Source organism: Peromyscus leucopus, chromosome 13, assembly GCF_004664715.2.
Source record: "Peromyscus leucopus breed LL Stock chromosome 13, UCI_PerLeu_2.1, whole genome shotgun sequence".
Lineage (NCBI taxonomy): Eukaryota > Metazoa > Chordata > Mammalia > Rodentia > Cricetidae > Peromyscus > Peromyscus leucopus.
In genome coordinates, this window is record NC_051074.1 from 51,444,990 (window position 1) to 51,463,872 (window position 18,883).

Sequence of the window (18,883 nt, forward strand, 5' to 3'; positions counted from 1 at the left end):
GCTATAAAGCTAGTCTCTGTTTGGTTCACGCAGAGATAAGAAAAACAGTGTTGCTCTCTATCATTTCTCCCGTACTCAGCTCACTTTTCAGTACCGGGAAGCTGTTGAATGAAAGAAGAGGAAGACTGAAGAGAAAAGCCGAAAGCAGATGAAACATGAGTCGCACACTGTTGGGAATGAAAGCGCGTCCCTGTGACAACCTCCAGTTAGTCTACTCTGTATGACATACATCACGGGTTCCCAGAAGTTAGCAAAAATCCCCACTTTGGAAGCCAGCATATCCAATGCTCAGGGTGTGCACCAGAGATTGAAAAAAAAAAAAAAGTCTCTATGACTCTCGTTAACTTCACTGATGCTAATTCAACCCTACCTATTGAGCCCCTTCCCACCCACCCCCCTCCCTCCCTCCCTCCCTCCCTCTCTGCTTGCAGGTGACGCCCACACATATCCTTCAGCTTTGGCAGAGATGCTCACTCAGATAATGACTGGAGTTCATGCTGCACATTTTCATCTTCGTGTATCACCGTCACCTTGTAAAACCACAACTATAGGAAAACAAAGCTGTTTGCTGCTCTTCTGCCTCAACTGACATTTCCACCCAGCTCACAGTTTGCCCTTTGGAGACAAAGGAGATTATCTGTCACCGAGATGCCTTTGCATAACGAAGTCTGAGAGAAAGGCAAGCTCTCCTTTCTACAGCTTTTTGACCCTCCTTGAGTTTGAAGCCCATCGAGTCCCTTCACAGAGTTCAAGTGGGCAAATGAAGAAAGCCCGGCCCGGCCTGTGCGAAGCAATGATCTGGTCTTTGATTTGGCCCCAAGAATGAGGACAGCTCAGGAAATCTGGCATAAGCTTGGACACCCCCCACACACACACACACACATACACTCTAACTTTCAATGCAAGTGATTTCAAGCATTTCGTCCAATGTCAACCTGAAATGAGCAAAAGGCACTTACACAAGTGTTTCACATCCTGCTCTGGACAGAAGTCTAGAGTTTTAAAAGCCAGAAGCCCATGAATCTTAAAACAAAACAAAACAAAAACAAAAACCACACCTTCCTTTGAGCATTGCCAGATGAGGAAAAGCGTGTTCCTGAAGCACCAAGCTCCCAAGTACCACTGCCGGCATGTCCATGGAGCCTTAGTTGAGGGAACTCACAGACCTTAGGAGACACACACTCCCAGCAAGTCTCTGAGTTGGTCCCTGGACCATCTGTGTACAGCTTCTTACTGTGGAGGTCAGACCTCCGTTGCAATGAATCTAGAAATTTCTTTCATTTGTCTTACCTATTCATTATCTCTGCTCCAAACACAATGAGAGAAGACAACAGGTACCACTCAAATAGGAATGTGGGTCTAGGGAGGTAGCCCAGTCAGGAAGGGACCGTCTGCCCAAGCATGGACCTGAGTTTGGATCCCAAGCATTCACATGAAGAGGCAGGCATTGTGGTGCTTGCCTGTTATTCCAGGACTGGGAAGGTGGAGGCAGGAGCTTCCAGGAGTTAAGCTGAGTTCCAGACTGAGTGAGAGTCTGTCTCAAACTGTAAAGTGCAGCATCATAGAGGAAGATATCCAACATCAACATGTATATGCGCATCCATGTGCTTTATGCACTCACACACACATGCAAGTACATGAAGATGCATACACATATTATTCTCCCCACTCTGAAAGGAAATTGATCTGGGCTGAGGATGCAGCTCAGCTGGCTGTGTACTTCCTACATGAAGCCCTGGACTTCATCCCCAACAAAGGAAAAGAGTGCACTTGGGGTTGTTGATGATTGTAAATCATCATTTGTACAGTTAAGGCATGGCAGAGGGGTCTGTCTGTTAATGTACTTAACTGTACATTTGTACAGTTAAGGCGTGGCAGAGGGGTCTGTCTGGTGAGGTCATGAAATCTGTATTGTGTTCCACCTTGAAGAGGAGTGTGAAGGCACTTGAACTTTTCTTTTCTTTAGCAGAAATGGTTTATACCATTTTCAGCAGTACAATAAAGACATCCTTACTGAGATTTGTGTAGTCGTTGAATTTTTCACATACACCAGTCTGGTACCTTTCCAGTTGCTCTGATTTCCCTGTTGAGACTAGCTAATTCCAGTCTTTCTTGAATAGGAGCAGGCATGGGAGCTCATCTTTTCCACGCTTTTTTACATTTAATAAGTCTCATTGCAACAAAAAGAAAGTGCATGTTTAAAGACGAATTAATTACACATGCTTTTGACTCCATGTCATCTTCAAAGTAAAACATGAGGCCAAATAGAAACAACTACATAGATTATCAGGTATCAGACAAGCTCTTCTGTCTGTGGTTCAAGGGCTTACTACTCCCACACACGATTCTCTTCCTCCCCATACCGCCCCCCCTGGTGACATGTGTGTTACACACTGGTTTGGTATAAATTTTCAGCTTGCTACAAGTGTTATCCATTTGTTGTTCTCTTGTGTTGAAGCTGTTGCAAGACTTTCAAGCACCCAGTTATGTCATGAACGTGACAGGTGGATATATTGACATTTTCTGTCTTCTCCGTTGTTCGAGATCTTTTTGGATCAGAGCCAAACAAGGCATTTGTAGACTTCATTGGGATAAAATCACTCCATAAAAAAGAGTAGCAATTCAGTTGTAGGGCGAATTTTAACTACAAAAGCCATATTTTCAGAAATCATAAGCTAAAGTTCGGTCTGAAGCATTGACAAAATGCTTCCCCCAGAAAGCCTGGGTTTTAAATGAAAGATCTCAGTGCCAGGCATGGGCTACGTCCCTACCAATTATTAGTCAGGGAGACTACAGGGCCCTGTAAAGCAACACAGGCTGCGGTCATTGCTCTGGGTTGCTCACCTTAACCGCCTGGTAAAGCCCTGTTGCTGAAGATACAGCATGCTTTGATTGCAGAACGGAGAAATCAAGCTAGAACTGAACTGAGAACTCCTTTCCGGCTGGCTAACTTTCAGAGTGCTGAGAGGTGCTTTGCAAGGCCACTGGGCGGGGCAGGGGAGGGGATATAAAGGGTCTCACCTAGAAGTGGACCCTGAAGGCCACAATGTCAACCTGCCAGATGAGATGTGCCCACAGATGCTAGACTGGCACAAAGGTTATAGGAGCAACCAGCTACTTTCTGATTAGATTTGAGCCCTACTCCGTAGGAGGGAATTGATGCCTGGTACTGTAAACCTGGTCCATACGGCTCATAGGTCATAGGTCATAATAGGGAAATGATTAGTGCTGTTTTTCTGAATGGATATGTCAGACATGTCCATTCAGACACTGCCTTCTAAATATTTTTAACCCTAGATTACTGCTGCTCTCAGCCCTGGCCAAACAATGCTGAGATTCCTGGCTGGTCATATTGGTGAGAATAAGTGACTGTTGGATCCTCGAACCCAAATCGGGGACATTCATATCAACCTTTCCCCCAAAGCTCAGGGGGCATCACAGAAGAGGCAACTAAAAGAATGTAAGAGCCAGAGAGTGTAGAGGAGCGCTGTGAAGTGCTGTGTTCTAGACGTGGCGTTGATCGAGTGAACCCACAGCAGCTATGGTTACCTGCACAAGACCCGCACGAGGTCAAGCTAACAAGACTGGCAAGCATTCCAGCCAATGGCAACTAATTGGATTCAGTGAGCTACCAAAAAGAAGAGGAAGGACAAGGGAAGACATGAAAAAGAGGGGGGGTGCCTGGGGACTGCCCAGGGCGATGTGGTGGTGAGGAGGAGGGTATGGGTGTTATCAAGACACATCATATACATACATAAAATTGCCAACAAATAAATTATTTTTATTTATTTTCTGTGTGTGGATGTTTTGCCTAAATGTACGTCAGTTGCACCACGAGAGTTCCTGGTGTCCGTGGAGGCCAGAAGAGAGTATCAGATGTAGGTGCTGGGAATCAAACTCGGGGCCTCTGGAAGAGCACCCTATGCTCTTAACCACTGAGCCATCTCTCCAGCCCCATTAGCAAATAAATAAAAAGTATCCCAAAAAAAAAACCCAAAATAAAATAAAACATCAACAGTCTATTAAGAGAGAGTTTGGGAACTTTCAATGGAAAATCAACTCACTCCTAAGAGGTTTATTTAGAATAACGTTTTTTAGAACGCTTCTAACTGTATTTATTTTTCAGGCTGCACAGAAATTTCTTAACTGTAAATGAACTTATATAAATTAGCTGTTCTTCCACCAGATTTCTGTGTGTATGCTTTACCTCTTGTGATAACAAGTAGAAAACAAAGAAGTAGAAAAAAGAAGGAAGTGATTCTTTCCTCCTCAGAGTGTGATTAGCTCAGTTAGACTCACCATTCATTCAGAAGCCCATGTGAAGTCCGTTTATTCAGCCAATAAATACTTAGTGCACGCTAAGCATTATTCTAGGCAGTGGGGATACAGCAAAACAAAAACAAAGCAAATGGAGTTCTTTCCCTCCGGAGAGCCCGTTTAGATTAGAAAAACAAACAATAAACCAATAAATAAGGAAAACATCTAGTATAAGAGATGGTAACGCGTTATAGCGGAAAAAAAAGGCAGGAAGACAGGTTGTAGGGATAATTAACTACGGTTGAAAGTAACATTTAAGCCAATGTGTCGAGGAAGGAAGAGCAAACCAAAGAGATGTCTAGGGAATAACATTCTAGACAGAGTAAACAGTATGTGTAAAGTTCCTGAGGTGGGAACAAGCTTTTGATATTTGCATAAACATACCAGTGCAAGAGAGATTTAAGCTTCAGCTGGCCTTGTAGAGGGCACAAACTCACTCGCCTACGTCCTGGAAGAATCCACACCATTGTGTTTGACCTGGGTTCGTGGTGACTAAATGGAAGGGACGATTGTGGTTTCAGGTCCATCTCATGTAGTTGAGTTTAACATTTCCAGGTGAGACTACAAGTCCCCTGTATTCCCATAGGGCAGGACAGAGGCAGAGGTGAGGGATCAGACGTCCACCTGACCATCACTCTGCCCATGAAAACAGCCATGCAGATTAGTGGCTCAGTTAGTGGACTAAGTGACTGAAGAACTAAGTGACTGAAGAACTAAATGACTGAAGGCTCAGTCCAGTTACAGCTGTCCCATGGCAGACATATCAGACAGACCACATGGGTCAAGCCAGCTTGACATCTCAAAGAGGCAAAACGTTGGCCTGTTGGATAAACTAATACTGAAGCCGAGCAAAGTTGTATTTCTTCCGAGAGAAACCAATGTTTGAAAATCTGGAGAGAGAGAGAAGGAGACAGAGACAAAGTCGAGGGAGGCAGGGAGACACACACACACGAGAGAGAGAGAGAGAGAGAGAGAGAGAGAGAGAGAGAGAGAGAGAGAGAGAGAGAGAGAGAGAGAGTTTATGATACACTCTTTCAAATAGCAAACTATCTCCAGATTCGCTGCATACCCAATCCTGGGGACAATGTTAAAGCACAAGTTTAAAAACAGGCACATGTTAGTGTGGTGATTTTATCACTGGATGCAGAAACAAGGTACACTGATTCTCTTTAAATTGGCGCGCTCAGTCCCAAATAGGTGAGCTCACAATTAAAAATGACAGGCACACCTTCAATTCCAAGACTCTTGCAATAATAGCAGCAAATGACACAGTTTTCTTCCTGTACACTGCATCCCCCAAACGGCAAAGGCAGTACTCTAACCCAGTGTTTTCAAACCGTTTGCTGGCTCACACCAATAGTGAAACACCTATGACTCCTGTGCTTTGGCTCTGTTCGGAGCAGTTATGAAACATCTCAGGTGTGATTCATCTCCAGTAGCCCTCCTTTTCCAGTTAGAAAACAAAGTTATTGATTACCAAAGATCAAATCTTTCCATTTAAAAAAAAAAAGTGTTTGTTATCTGCTATTGGCCCTTCCTAAAAACTCTCCAGTGACGTCATTTTCAAAGACGATTGCATAACTTGAATCAAGGACTCTCCATGTCAAAAGGCTGGCTGCAGTCACAAGGGCCAGGGTCAAGCCAGCAGGCTTTCAGCACACAAGTCGGGCTGATCTTGGCCTTCACTAGTTTAATCAAAGGCACAGAGTAGAAGCCAATTTAAAAAAAAAAAAAAAAAAAAAACTATCAGAGCACAACATTGTCTGTCTATAATTAAAAGATGCCTATCCCTTCCTCTTCTTCATATTAAAAAAATGTTTAAAGATATCTTTATATATAAAAACAACACTAGGGGAAATGCCTTATGTTTGATTGCAAGATAAACTATTCCAATTAGCTAGAAAATTAGTGAAGCGAAAAGATCCTCATGGGTTTGGGCTTAAATGTCCGGTACAAGCTGGGCATGACTGTGTATTCCTATAACCCCAGCACTTGGGAGGCAGAGGCAGGAGGATGGCAGCAGGTATCATGATGCTCACTTTACAGTTGAGTAGTCTTAGATGAACAGTGCCTTGCCTGAGGCCATTCAACTAGTGATGAGATTTTTACCAGGTCTACCTGCCTCTAAAACCTCAGAATAATTCAAAGCACTGAACAAATGGTAAAGACAGCGGTAGACTCAATTCTTAGGGTCCCCAGATATATTCCAGTTGATCCAAACTGGAAGCAAATTTTAAAAAGTCCATGTTCAATCCAGTATCGGGCCTTTGCAGGTTCTCTTGAGAACTATGATGTTGTCCCTAAAGACACACTCCAAAATAATTTGTCATGTCAGTGAATCCACAGGGTCCCAAGCAGCTGAGCTCACAAAATCCTGGAGTTCTGAGCCCTAGAGCATCTACAGTCCCTCTAAACTTTTGAGTCTAAAGGAACTTATGCTGGGCTCCCTAAGATACTGCCTGGAAAATAATTACCTCTTTAGTGCCCGGTGAGAGTTGCCTCATCCCCTTCCTCAGAGGAAGCTGCTTGGAACTCATCCTTGCCAGCTACTAAATACTAACACCCCCTTTTCACAGTATCATGACTAGCTCTATATAGATGCAATTTCAGTATTCCACTTCAGACACCCACAAAGACAACAAGGAAACCACCCGTGGAAAGTTGAAACTTAAATGGTTTGCCTGTAACAAGCTACTAAACAGATGATCCTTCATAGCCTTCAGATATTTTTTTCTTAATATGTAAAGTGACCTTATTTCCTCTCACATTCCTCCGGTGTGGGAGGGATATTTAGTTCTGAGATCATGTTGTGACTATTAATAATACTGAATTCCCATGACAGGGAATAAGGGAAGTAAGCCCTGGGGTGCTTTGAGGGCATTCCATGGATGAAAGTGATTAAAAATGGTCAGAATTCATTAAGAAATATGTCCACAGCTTTCTAAACTAACAGGAAAACACTAAAAAGGAACTAAGAGGCTCCTTTCCTGAGTGGGCAACAGTGTTTTAATTATTTTCAAATACTTAAGTACTATACTCTGTGACTCTAACCTATTCCCACCCTAAATGCCAACTTAGCCAAAAAGAAGGCTGTTGTAGCCTTCCTACTCTATCTAAAACATCTTTAGCTGTCACACTTTAGGTGACTGAAATGTGCCGGTACGTGAGAAGGAACCGGGCTCGATACAGCCTGGAAATTGTCTTCCACGGCCGAATGAATCCTCTCACTTTTTGTTTTCTCTACTCTAACTTCTCAACCAAGTCAATAAATATACTAAGCTTAAGTCTGGGTCAAGGCATGCAGAATTTAACCTGCCATGGAAGTTTCTCTAAATTCATTCCCGAGTCTCAAGATGATCGTGATGTTAGATCTAGTAGACGCTCCGAAACAACTAGCAAAGGTGGTCCAAGAAGAGGTCCAAAGTGGCCGGCTGACGATGAGGCTATCCTTTCCTATCCAGAGCAGTGGTGTTGAACAGGTAGAGCGGTACCAGCCGGCTGGCTTCTGGATAGGGGTCCCTGTCAGGGGCGGTAGGCTGCAAAGTCTCTCGCTGGGGCGTAGGGCTGGTAATGCTTGCGGGTCGGCCCAAGTCTCCGGGGTGTCATGTTCATGTAGTCACTCTGAAGGAGTCTGTTCCTTCTGCTATTTGTCTGCAGGCGGGAAAAAAAAAAAAGTCAATGTCAAAGGACTTGGAGGAGATATTATGGGAGGGGTCCTAAGATGTTGGGGTTAGTTATTCAGAACATCAGCTGCCAAATGGCCCTGAGAGTCAGTATTGCATAAGCACCTTGGACTGTGATAATGACTAAGCAAAGCCTGGCTACTAGTCTACTAAAAATCGAAAGGAAGCTGTGTTGTAGAAACGGGTCCATTGCTCTCAACGTTGTCATCTAATCCAAAGCTCAAGAGCATACTTAACATATTCATCACTGATATTGAAATACATCTGAAAGCCCTTCCTGTTTGGATAGGTTAAACATTCCCATTTTAATCATTCATTAAGTAAGCTGTCTTTCCATAATTAACCCCCCCCCCAAAAAAAGAACCTTTCAGTTCTTTCAGGATCTGAAATAATAATTATAAATTTATGTCAGTAGAGGCCAAATGAATGAGGGTTTCTAGTTCCAGTTCTGAACACTACATTCCTATCCCCTGGGGGTATATATTTCTGCAAAGGCAAGAATGGCACCTGCCACTGTTTCCCAAGAGCAAAGAGCGAGGAATGACATTGAACCTGGAGCTTGAGATAACACTCACTTTGAATCCTGACCAAGGTTTGGACTGGGGTTTAGGAGCATCATTACCAGATCAATGTGATGGTAAAGTTTTCATTTTGACAAAAGACTTGTAGAGTTGCCAAACGCAGAAAGCCATGTGGATTGTCTGTTAAGGAATTCTATCATGGATTCTCTGCTATGAAAAACCAATGCCTATTTCTAAGCGCAGAGGCCCGATGCACTGAGTATGAGTAACAAGCTTTCCCAAACAGATAAATGAGAGAGTGACTACAGCCTTGGCCTCGTTTCTACGTGCCCCTGCCAGAGGCCTCAGGTAAGCAAAGAATGCTCTGATGCTACCCAGGCAAGCATTTTCAGCACTGACACTAACTTTTAGGGTTTCCCCTGCCAGCCCCCAAATGTTAACCCTTACTTGTGGATACTCCATTGAAACTACAGCTTAAAGAAAGGCCTCAATATGGAAGGTGTCGTGGCCCTGAGGTTCCCCAAGTTACACACAAAGATAAAGAAAATCTGTTACAATCAGCTCCCATGCCTACCCCAGCACCATGATCAGATAGCGGGTTTAGCTTGCATCAATCACCCTGACTCTAAACTAATGAGATAGAAAAGGCTGGGAAGCCAATCCAGAACCCACAGCGCTCATGTGCACCCACAATATGTATTTATGTATCCATAGTACCCACCTCCTGTGTCTGTGTATCTTTGTCACTCACGACTTCAGGGCCACTCTACCCTTCCTCCTCCTCAGCCTTACCCACTTGTTTTCTAGACAAGACAGCAGCATACAGGGTATACAGAAGCAATGTACTTAAATGGTCAAGAATGTAGAGTAGATTTCAAGGCCGATGTTACCTGAACACACATTATCCACACACTGTGGTACACACCGGCAGAGAGTATGTTAAAAACAAAATAAACAAACAAAACCTTCCTCTAAGCTCAGAAAGGGAAAGCAGTTTAACAGCTCATCTGAGTGAATAGGAAATTGAGAGTGACAGGTGGCAACCTGTGGCAACCTGTGGCAGCCTGTGGCAGCCTGAGAAGCGTCTTCTTTACTCAAATGCCAACAGCAGGTCAAGCACAGAGACACAATCTACAGCTGCTCCTAAACCCACACATCCTAGTAGCTAGCACGTGACAGATTCTCAGGAAGCTCTGGAAAACAGCTAACTTCTACCAAGGCACACCACTGACTGCTGTGGAGTGGTCTGTATGTCAAATCTGTTGCTCTGATTGGTCAATAAATAAAACACTGATTGGCCAGTGGCTAGGCAGGAAGTATAGGCGGGACTAACAGAGAGGAGAAAAGAAAGAAGAGGAAGGCAGAAGGAGTCACTGCCAGCCACCACCATGACAAGCAGCATGTGAAGATACTGGTAAGCCACAAGCCACGTGGCAAGGTATAGATTTATGGAAATGGATTAATTGAAGCTATAAGAACAGTTAACAAGAAGCCTGCCACGGCCATACAGTTTGTAAACAATATAAGTCTCTGTGTTTACTTGGTTGGGTCTGAGCGGTTTTGGGACTGGCAGGTGACAAAGATTTGTCCTAACTCTGGGCAAGGCAGGAAAACTCTAGCTACAGCTGACCAGCCAAAACTAAGATCCCAGAGAGTGGTCGAGCCCTGGGTGTCCCTAGATGCCAAGCTCACTCAGGTGCCTATTGATCAAATGACAGAGAAAGGAAAAGATGAGCCCAAGGCAAAACTGTCCTATTGTTCTGTGAGTGTAAATTATGTTTATGTGTCCCGTGTGGTCAGAGAGTACAAAGACCTGGGTTTGAGGTGCAAGTGAGTGATGTTCTCATTAGAAAACCCGGGTTGACTCCCGAAAGCCACAGATGACATGACATCAAGCGCTAAGACTGTCCAAGTCACAGTGACCTTGTGAGATAAGCCAGAAACAGCTCCCTCAGGGCAGAGATGACTCTTACCAGGAATTATGGGGCTGCCAATGAAAAGCTCAAAGCATCTATGATGCCTGTTTTGGAAGGTGAATTCCTTTAACTCACTGAAAGTGAGAAGCTGCTTGTGTCGTTTTTGGGGTAACTCCAGTCACTCAGCAAATTAATGTCTCATTTTCGAAGCGGGCTTCCTGAAGCATATTTACCATACGTTTTAAAGTGGTTCCTGTGGGACCACTGAAAGATAAAGCAGTTTCCAAAACTACTTCCCACAAAGCTAGTAAATTCCTGTTGACCTAGGTCAACATGTGACGAGGGAGCCGCCTTTCTGGAAGGGGACCCATAGGGCCACCACACCTGGCCTTTAGATTAGGAAATTGAAGTTCTCAGAGATCTGGAAATCCACACAGCAAGCAAGAAAGCCAGTGATTGAGAATTTAAAAATCAAGCCAAACCTAAGGTTTTGAAAATCATTGGCAACCAGTGTCGAGCTACAAGACAGCAAAAGTTCATACTCTGAAGTCCAGAAGGAAGAAAGTTCTCAACTAACACCAGAGTCAGAACTTGGGCAATATGTTCCTATACCAAGCTTCCTGTCACCATAACTGGATAACTTGGATATCATAATTAGATAACTTGTAGAAGCTAGGCAGATTTCCAAGATGATAGAAAGAATTCCCAGGAACGGGCAAACACTATGTTCCCGACTTTATAGAAGTTATAGATTAGTCAAAAGGTAGCCTGACAAATGTCCACCTGCCTTCTATGGTCTTGTGAACTACAGGAACATGTGGGGAATAGTAGAGAGGCAACTTTGGATAAGAAAATGAACAATTTAAATCTAAGAATGGATGACAGAACTTCATGACTTAAAACTAGGGTTTTCCTGTCCCGATACCAAGACTATAGTAAAAGTAAGATGGCATCACATGGCCTGACTTCCAGAAGTCCTGACTGTACATTGCCTCGTTAAATATATGGATTATGCCTTGAAATGGGTATCGTATTTCAAGCAGGCTTAGTTAAGTCTTTATTTGGTTTCTATGGGGATTATCTATTTAATAACCCAATAAGCATTCATTAAATCTTAAGTGAACTTAATAGCAGATGCGTGAAACTATCAAGAGAAATGGTTTTTTCCCCTTTCACACAGCATACATGTCTCATTGAATATTCACCCAACTTCTGGAAAAAAATCAGAGGCACGTGAAATCAATACATGAGCTGTTCTGTTCCTTGTGTACTAAGAAGTTTCTAAGGAAAGGGCCCTTGCTAAGATGGTCCCTTCTTAACAGTTAATGTATCCATCAAAATGTGTTCAAAAGAGGGTGGGAAGGATGACTCAGAGGTTAAGAGCACTGGCCTCTCTTCCAGAGGACCCAGGTTCAATTCCCAGCACCCACATGGTGACTCACAAATATCTGTAACTCCAATTTCAGGAAATCTGATGCCCTCTTTTGGCTTCCGTAGGCACCCGACACACAAATGGTGCACAGACATACAGGCAGGCAAAACACTCAAACACATAAAACAAAATGTTAAACATTTTGGATGTGTTCAAAAGTCAGACATGGTGGCACACACCTATAATGCCAGCACTCGGGAGGCTGAGACAGGAGGATCACCATGAGTCAGGACCAGTCTAGATGGCATAGTAAGTTCCAGGAAAAATCTGGGCCACATAGTGAGACATTGTCTCAGAAAAATCAAACAAGCAAACAAAAAAAAAATGCAAGCTTGGATCAAAAATTCAACATTGAGAAAAGTAAAATTGTGTGTGTGTGTGTGTGTGTGTGTGTGTGTGTGTGTGTGTGTGTGTGTGTACCAAACTTATTGCACAAACGTCTAGGGCCTGGCAAGCTCTCTTCAGTGGGGAGAGCTCCGAACAGTCTCTCTCCCTTTGTGCTTACATAATGGCAGCACCATGCTTAGCCTCACGCAATGCAACTGCTTCAGAAGAGACAGAAAATAGGACTCACATAAACAGACCTGTTTTCTTCTGGTTTGAATACACATTTTCAGCCGCCTACTTTCTTCTGGTTTTTGGCCCTGCGCCAAAGCTGTTCACTGGCTTCAGTTGCCTGGTTTCCTGATGGGGCTCAGTATGTATGCATTTATATGCTTTATATGCAATTATTATGTTGCAAAAATAAGGATAAGAAAGTTAACTACCTCTAATCTTCCCCATTTAGTTTCTGATCCTTTCTGGCCACTTAGTGCCTTCTAGAAAACAGAACTCACGTCAGATCGTTACTTCACATAAGGTTGAACAGTCTCATAAACATCACCTATTTCGACATCGCAGTAGAAAAGATGCAGGCCGGATTCTTAATATAGTCAGAGTGCGTGTGCAGAGAAGTTACATAAAAGCAACATTGCTCCTCTTACCCAGACGTTATAAAGAACCACTGTCACTAGCAAGCCATAAAATAACAGGACTCCAGCAACCACGATCGGTGCCCAAAACAGCTTCGGAGTTGCCTGATCATGACAAAGATGTTTCTCTGAAAAACATAACAGAGAGGGTTATGATACAGCAACAGCAGCTGAGTACACGTCTGTCCTGAACGTCAGAGAAGAAGCTAAAAGTACTAAAATGTGCAAAATATCACCAGCTTAGATGATCTCTGGTCTTGCTCTTTGGGACTTACTCAAGGCTACCATTGATGACAGCCTGGTCAGGATACAAGGCTGAGGTGGCGAGCCATTGCCTCAGAGTGGCACACTGCCGGCATTGTGGTCACTGAATCTTGTTGAACACTGTATAATTCAAAATGGTGACTTTCGATGACTTTAACCTGACCCCATCCCCTTACCCCCATCCGAAGTTAATTTATCTGTACACTAAACTCTATCTTTGAGACAAGTAAAATGATAAATGTTTTCAAACCTTAACATGGCAGTCAGAAAACTAGCCTGGAAAAATTAAAGAGATAAATATCTAGCTCCAACTCCAACAGTTTATCTGAGGCTGAATGAGTCACATTATATCTTTAGTATCAGAAAGGGGATGGAAAAAAACAAGCAGTTCTATTGAAACTCATAGAAAATTATAACTAGGAAGAACACTTCACAGTCATTGAAACGTATAGACTTTGGATCTGATTATTTTCAATGCATGACATTTTTTATTTATGTTCTTTATAAATTAAGTTGTAATAAAAATACATAAATAAAAAGAATACCAACAACTCTGTAGTCCATGAAGTTTTACTCCTGGCTACACATTAGAATTATCTGACAAGATTTGAAAACATTATCTAGTTCCCTTTTCTCAAGCCATATTGATTAAGTCAGAGGCTCAAAGTTGAGTGCAAGCATTTTTCTATTTACCTACATAGGTTCATAATATACAAACAGGGTTGAAAGCTCCTGAGTACAGAATCACTGTGCATTTTCCAGTTCTCTTGAATGCATATATGTGTATGCACACATATAAATTACTTGCCTAAGTAATATATCATTTATATGGAAAAAAATGCTTTGTTCTTGGCTTCCAAAATAGGATATCTTTTTGACCCTTTGACTTAATCCAATCAAAATATTTTGCCTGAGCATTACTGATATTAGAAATCTGAGTTCTCACATTAATTGCCTCTGTCTTTGCCAAAACACAAAAGCTACTCTGCCATATTAAGATAATAATTCTTTCCTTGTTTGGTATTTGATTTTTCTTAAGGACCGCTTTGCTCTGCCATAAAAGAAAATGCATTTATTGTAATTGTGCTAGAATTGAATATGAAATGGAGCATACTTTCCTTATTTATCACTCTGTGGGAAAGAAGAGCTACAATATAGGCACATACACAAAAATCTACCTGGCCTCTCTTGGTTTTATATGTTAATGCCAATAACTGTATCCTGAGTTTGGGAATCCCATTATTTTTTTCAATAATGTTTAGACAGAACATCATCTCAACATAAACATAAACACTTATTGCTACTGATTCATGAGTACTGCTTAATCATATTGAGTTTGGGACTATTAACTTACTCAAGATCACAAATTTCATATCCCCTAAATTTCTAGTTCAGCATCCTTTCTATGTTTTGGAAAATGAGGAGAAAGTTAATGGAGGAAGACCATGGACCACAAAAGAAAAAAGAGAGAATTAATTTGATATTCAACTCATTCTTCCTGAGCCCTGATCCATTGGGCTATGCTTCGTCTTAGTGGACTCTATGCTCATTTTTTTTCGTGATCTCAGCCAAAAGGCATAAAAACAAACAACAGACTTGCATTTTAATGGCAAACTTTTTCCTGACATGACCTACTTGACTCGAGAATAATCTTATAGACTCTGTTCCTTCCCATGGCCTATAACTCCTTTCCTCTCTCTTCCACATGTCAGTGAGGAAAGGTACAGGCATTGAAAATACAAGCTGGAATCATTTCTAAAGGAAAAGGAAAACAGGCTTAAACATGACTTGTCTCTGAGTCTCAGATCACTGGTGTGTGTTCTGGCCTCACCCCTTGCCCCAACCTCAATGTCAGCATTACCAAACACAAGTACAGTCAGTCACATGTTACCTTTCACGTGAATAATAGTCCCATTGCTCTTCTCATTGTCTAGGTAAGGAGGAGGGTACAGGACCTCGATTCTGCAGAAGTAAATATCTGTTTGGTTAACGTGCAGATTCCGGAGGTAGAACGTCACTGTTTCGTTGTCCAGTTTCCCGTCACAGTTGAACCCCACATTTGAGTGAAACTGAAGCTGGTAGGAGAAGTTCCCATGCACAACGCAGACTTCCACATCGCTGTTGACTCCCTTATACAGGGACGCGCGGAACTCCTTTGAGAGAAGGTTATGTGAATATCTGCAGCTGAGGGCGACTTTGTTGTTATCCACCACAAGCATGGGGGACTGCTTGACCAAAATCTTGTTTTCTGAGGGGGGAAACAATGTAGTTAGGGGTATCAGAGTAATAATTCTGTTGTCCTGAAATCAGAAGGAATGAATTAGCCAACTGAACAGATCTCTAACAAAGTTAGTCTCTTGGCAGACAAAGATACAATAATAGCTCTTCTTGGAGTGATAACATCAGCAAAAGTTTTGAAGTTTGTTTCAATAGTGTTGGCATCCTTTTTCGAATGGGAAAATAGAGCGTGTTTCCACCTGGAAGGCAAAAGGTGACCTTCTGTCAGCACGGAGCACCAGAACTATGCACTAGGAATTTTTGAATCAAATTGAGATTCCTAAGATGTTAATCAGGCCTGAGGCTGACTCTCTGATTAAGTGATATGTTTGGAAGCAGCCTGGCACTGGTGCCCACACGAATTTGTTTTCAGTTGGGTGACGGGTTTCTATAAAGGAATTTAAAAGTTTCAAAACATTTTGGCATTGCTTGTTGACCAACCCAAGAGCGGGATAAAGAGGTGAGGAGATCTGGAGCTCCAAGTGTTGGCTTTCATTTCTCTTCCACAGCAAGTTTAGAGAACAGCCTCCCAAGAGACTTGCATGTCCGCTCTCTTAAACCGCAAAGAGTTCTACCTTTATGCAATAAACAATCCAAAAGTTGGATATCATCTGTTCAATTTCTCACTTCAAAAGCAAAGTGAAACTACATTATCAACTCCATTAGGGAGGAGACCACTTTGATATCGTTTTTTTCCAATGCATCCCCATTTTACAAAATATGCTCCCCAGAACACAGAAATAGTCCCTTTTAAAAAAGTGATTATTACAATTTTAAGTGTGTGTGTGTGTGTGTGTGTGTGTGTGTGTGTGTGTGTGTGTGTGTGTGTGTACACCGCAGCACGCAAGCAGAAGTCAGAGGGTAACTTGCAGGAGTTAGTTCTCTCCTTTCCACCTGGGATCAGGCTTCGCAACAGGTACTTACCATATGTTTAGCTCTATATTCTTTTTCTAACAAGCAAACAAAGAAAATAATACAAAACAACAACAACAAAAATACAAACAAACAAGCAAACAAAAAAAAAAAAAAAGGTTCTCACTCTGTAAACCTGGCTGACTTAGAACTCACTACACAGACCAGGCTGGCCTAGAACTCACAGCTTCACCTACCTCTGCCTCCTGAGAGCTGGAATGAAAAGTGTGGGCCACCATGCCTATATATTCCTTTGTGAGGGGAGGGGGAATGTCTGAATGATGTCTAGAAGCATGAATGGTTCGTCTAGAGTCATTGAAGACATGGTGAATAAAACCAGAACTGAAACCAAATGCCACACCACATAAATAGCTGACCGCTTAAGCAAGGAGAATCTGCATCACAGATCAAAGACCCTACAACCGTTTTCTGAAGCATAACCTCAATTTTTTAGAATTAAACGAATTTCTGTTTGTCTGTGGAAGAAATTTAATATAAATAAAAACAATTGTTGCTGGGGGCATGCTAATAATTACCTAGTTATGATTTATTTTTTGGTTGTGAGCCTAGCCTTAACAGCTGAGCAATCTCTTCAGCCCCGTTTATAATTTTTAAAAAGTTATTTGTACCCCAAAGCCAGCTAGAATCAGAAGTTGTTAAAAATAAAATTTGTCATTTAACCTGGGATTGAATTCATGTACATAGGTGGGGGGGGGGGGTTGTTTATTTGTTTGTTTGTGGTAGAAAGTAGCTACACAGAATTAAACTTCTAATTGCTTTTGTCTTCTATATAATTCTCAGTATTTCTATACATCAAGAACATTAAAAGAAAACCCACATCCATGCCTCTTGCTCCCAGAAATTCTGATATATTTGGCATATGTTAAGATGGGGGTTAGTGTTGATATCGGGATTTGGAATAACCTTACTAAAGTGTAATTCACACACTATAAAGTTCTCCTTTTAAAGAGTAATACTCTGGAAGTTGTGAGTATCCCACAACTATCTGTTTGTAAAATATTTTCATTACATGAAACAGAAACGTCATGCCCATTAGCTGTCACTTCCCATCATTCTCTATTCTCTCTCTCTCCCTCCCTCCCTCTCTCTCTCTCTCCCTCCCTCCCTCTCTCCCTCCCTCCCTCCCTCCCTCTGTCTCTCTCTCTGTCTCTCTCTGTCTCTCTCTCTGTCTCTCTCTCTGTCTCTCTCTCTGTCTCTCTCTCTCTCTCTCTCTCTCTCTCTCTCTCTCTCTCTCTCTCTCTCTCTCTCTCCAGCCTCTGGCGACCACTCATTTACTTCTTGTCTTTACTTGCCCGCTCAGGACATTTTATATGCATGGAAACACAGTATGTGTGTCGTTTTGTATCTGGCTTCTTTCCCAGGACAATTTTCAAGTTTCATCCATGTCATTATCAAGTATCAGAACTTTATTCTCTGGGTAGATAATACCCTATTGTGTAGATATAGTACATTTTGCATTTCCACTCAACATTGACTATTGTGAACAATGCTACTATGAACATCTGTGTGGGAGTTGAGAGGGAGGAGCCAGAAGGGAAAGGATGTGGCCGCAGCATCCAGACTCCAGTGTTCACTTAGTGATCCCTGTCTGATTCAGCAAGTGACATCTTCCCAAGACTCACATATCCGAAAGAAAACTGATTTCCTAAACATGAATTCCTTGGGCAGTTCACAGTTTAGTAAGGAAGAAAATGTATAAACAGCCAGCTAATTTTGAGACAGTAGACAGTGACCTGCAGGTTCTGGGAGCAATTGAGGAACCAATCGCAGATTCCGTACACATGAAGACTGCTGGTCTGAGAGATAAAGGATGACGCCCACATCGATGGACAAATGTTTATCAAGTAAAAAGTTAGCCTGGCTAAGACGTGTGGTCCAGCTGGGGGGACGAGGTCAGTGTGCGCCTGTTGAGAGTAGCAGTCAGTTGGTGAAGTGGGGAGAAAAGAGGAAAAACAGCAAAGAAAACAGGAATTGAGAACGAGTGTGGCACTCTGGAGGGAATTCCAGCTCCTCCATTCTTTCTGGCCAAGGGTTAGGAGAGACAAGATCGGAAAAGCAGGCACTGCTTACCACATCAGAGACCTCGGTCCCTCTCTTTGCCAGTGATGGAGACCTAGTGAAGGCTTTTAAGCAGAAAAGTAGTCATGCACAACTTTTTCATGTGTGTAGACCACTTTAACAAAAAACGGAAGTGGTACTTTGGAGTGTTCCAGAGTGAAGGCATGGAGAGGAGGCAAGATTGAGCTGTCTTCTGGGTCAGAGGTGAAATAAGAAATGTTTACAGGCTAACACTTACATAACTTGACAGTAATTTAGGTGTGGTTAAAGAGAAAAGGAAGAGTTGAAAATGACTTCCTCAGTCACACAGACCAAGGAACAAGTAGCTATTTTTCTTTTGGCCCACACCTCTTCTCCACTCATTTCTACCTCATTGCATGGCCAGAGTAGACAGATCCAAAACCAAAGTCAAGTTTGGACATGCAGGCTATAAAGAAGACAGGTTTGCATGACCCTCGGGGGTCATGACACAGGATGGAAACTTTCAGAAGGAAGAGGCCGCAGTCACTCT

At 42.5% G+C, this 18,883-nt stretch overlaps 1 protein-coding gene across 1 annotated transcript; it reads right to left on the minus strand.

Moving 5' to 3' along the window:
- Window positions 1-4,301: 4,301 nt before the first annotated feature.
- Window positions 4,302-15,356, minus strand: Cd28 (CD28 molecule; the record flags this gene model as incomplete). Its single annotated transcript, XM_028856366.2, has 3 exons — window positions 4,302-7,968; window positions 12,853-12,968; window positions 14,996-15,356. Coding segments are annotated over 3 exons (606 nt in total), but the record flags the coding sequence as incomplete, so codon positions are not given.
- Window positions 15,357-18,883: the final 3,527 nt, after the last annotated feature.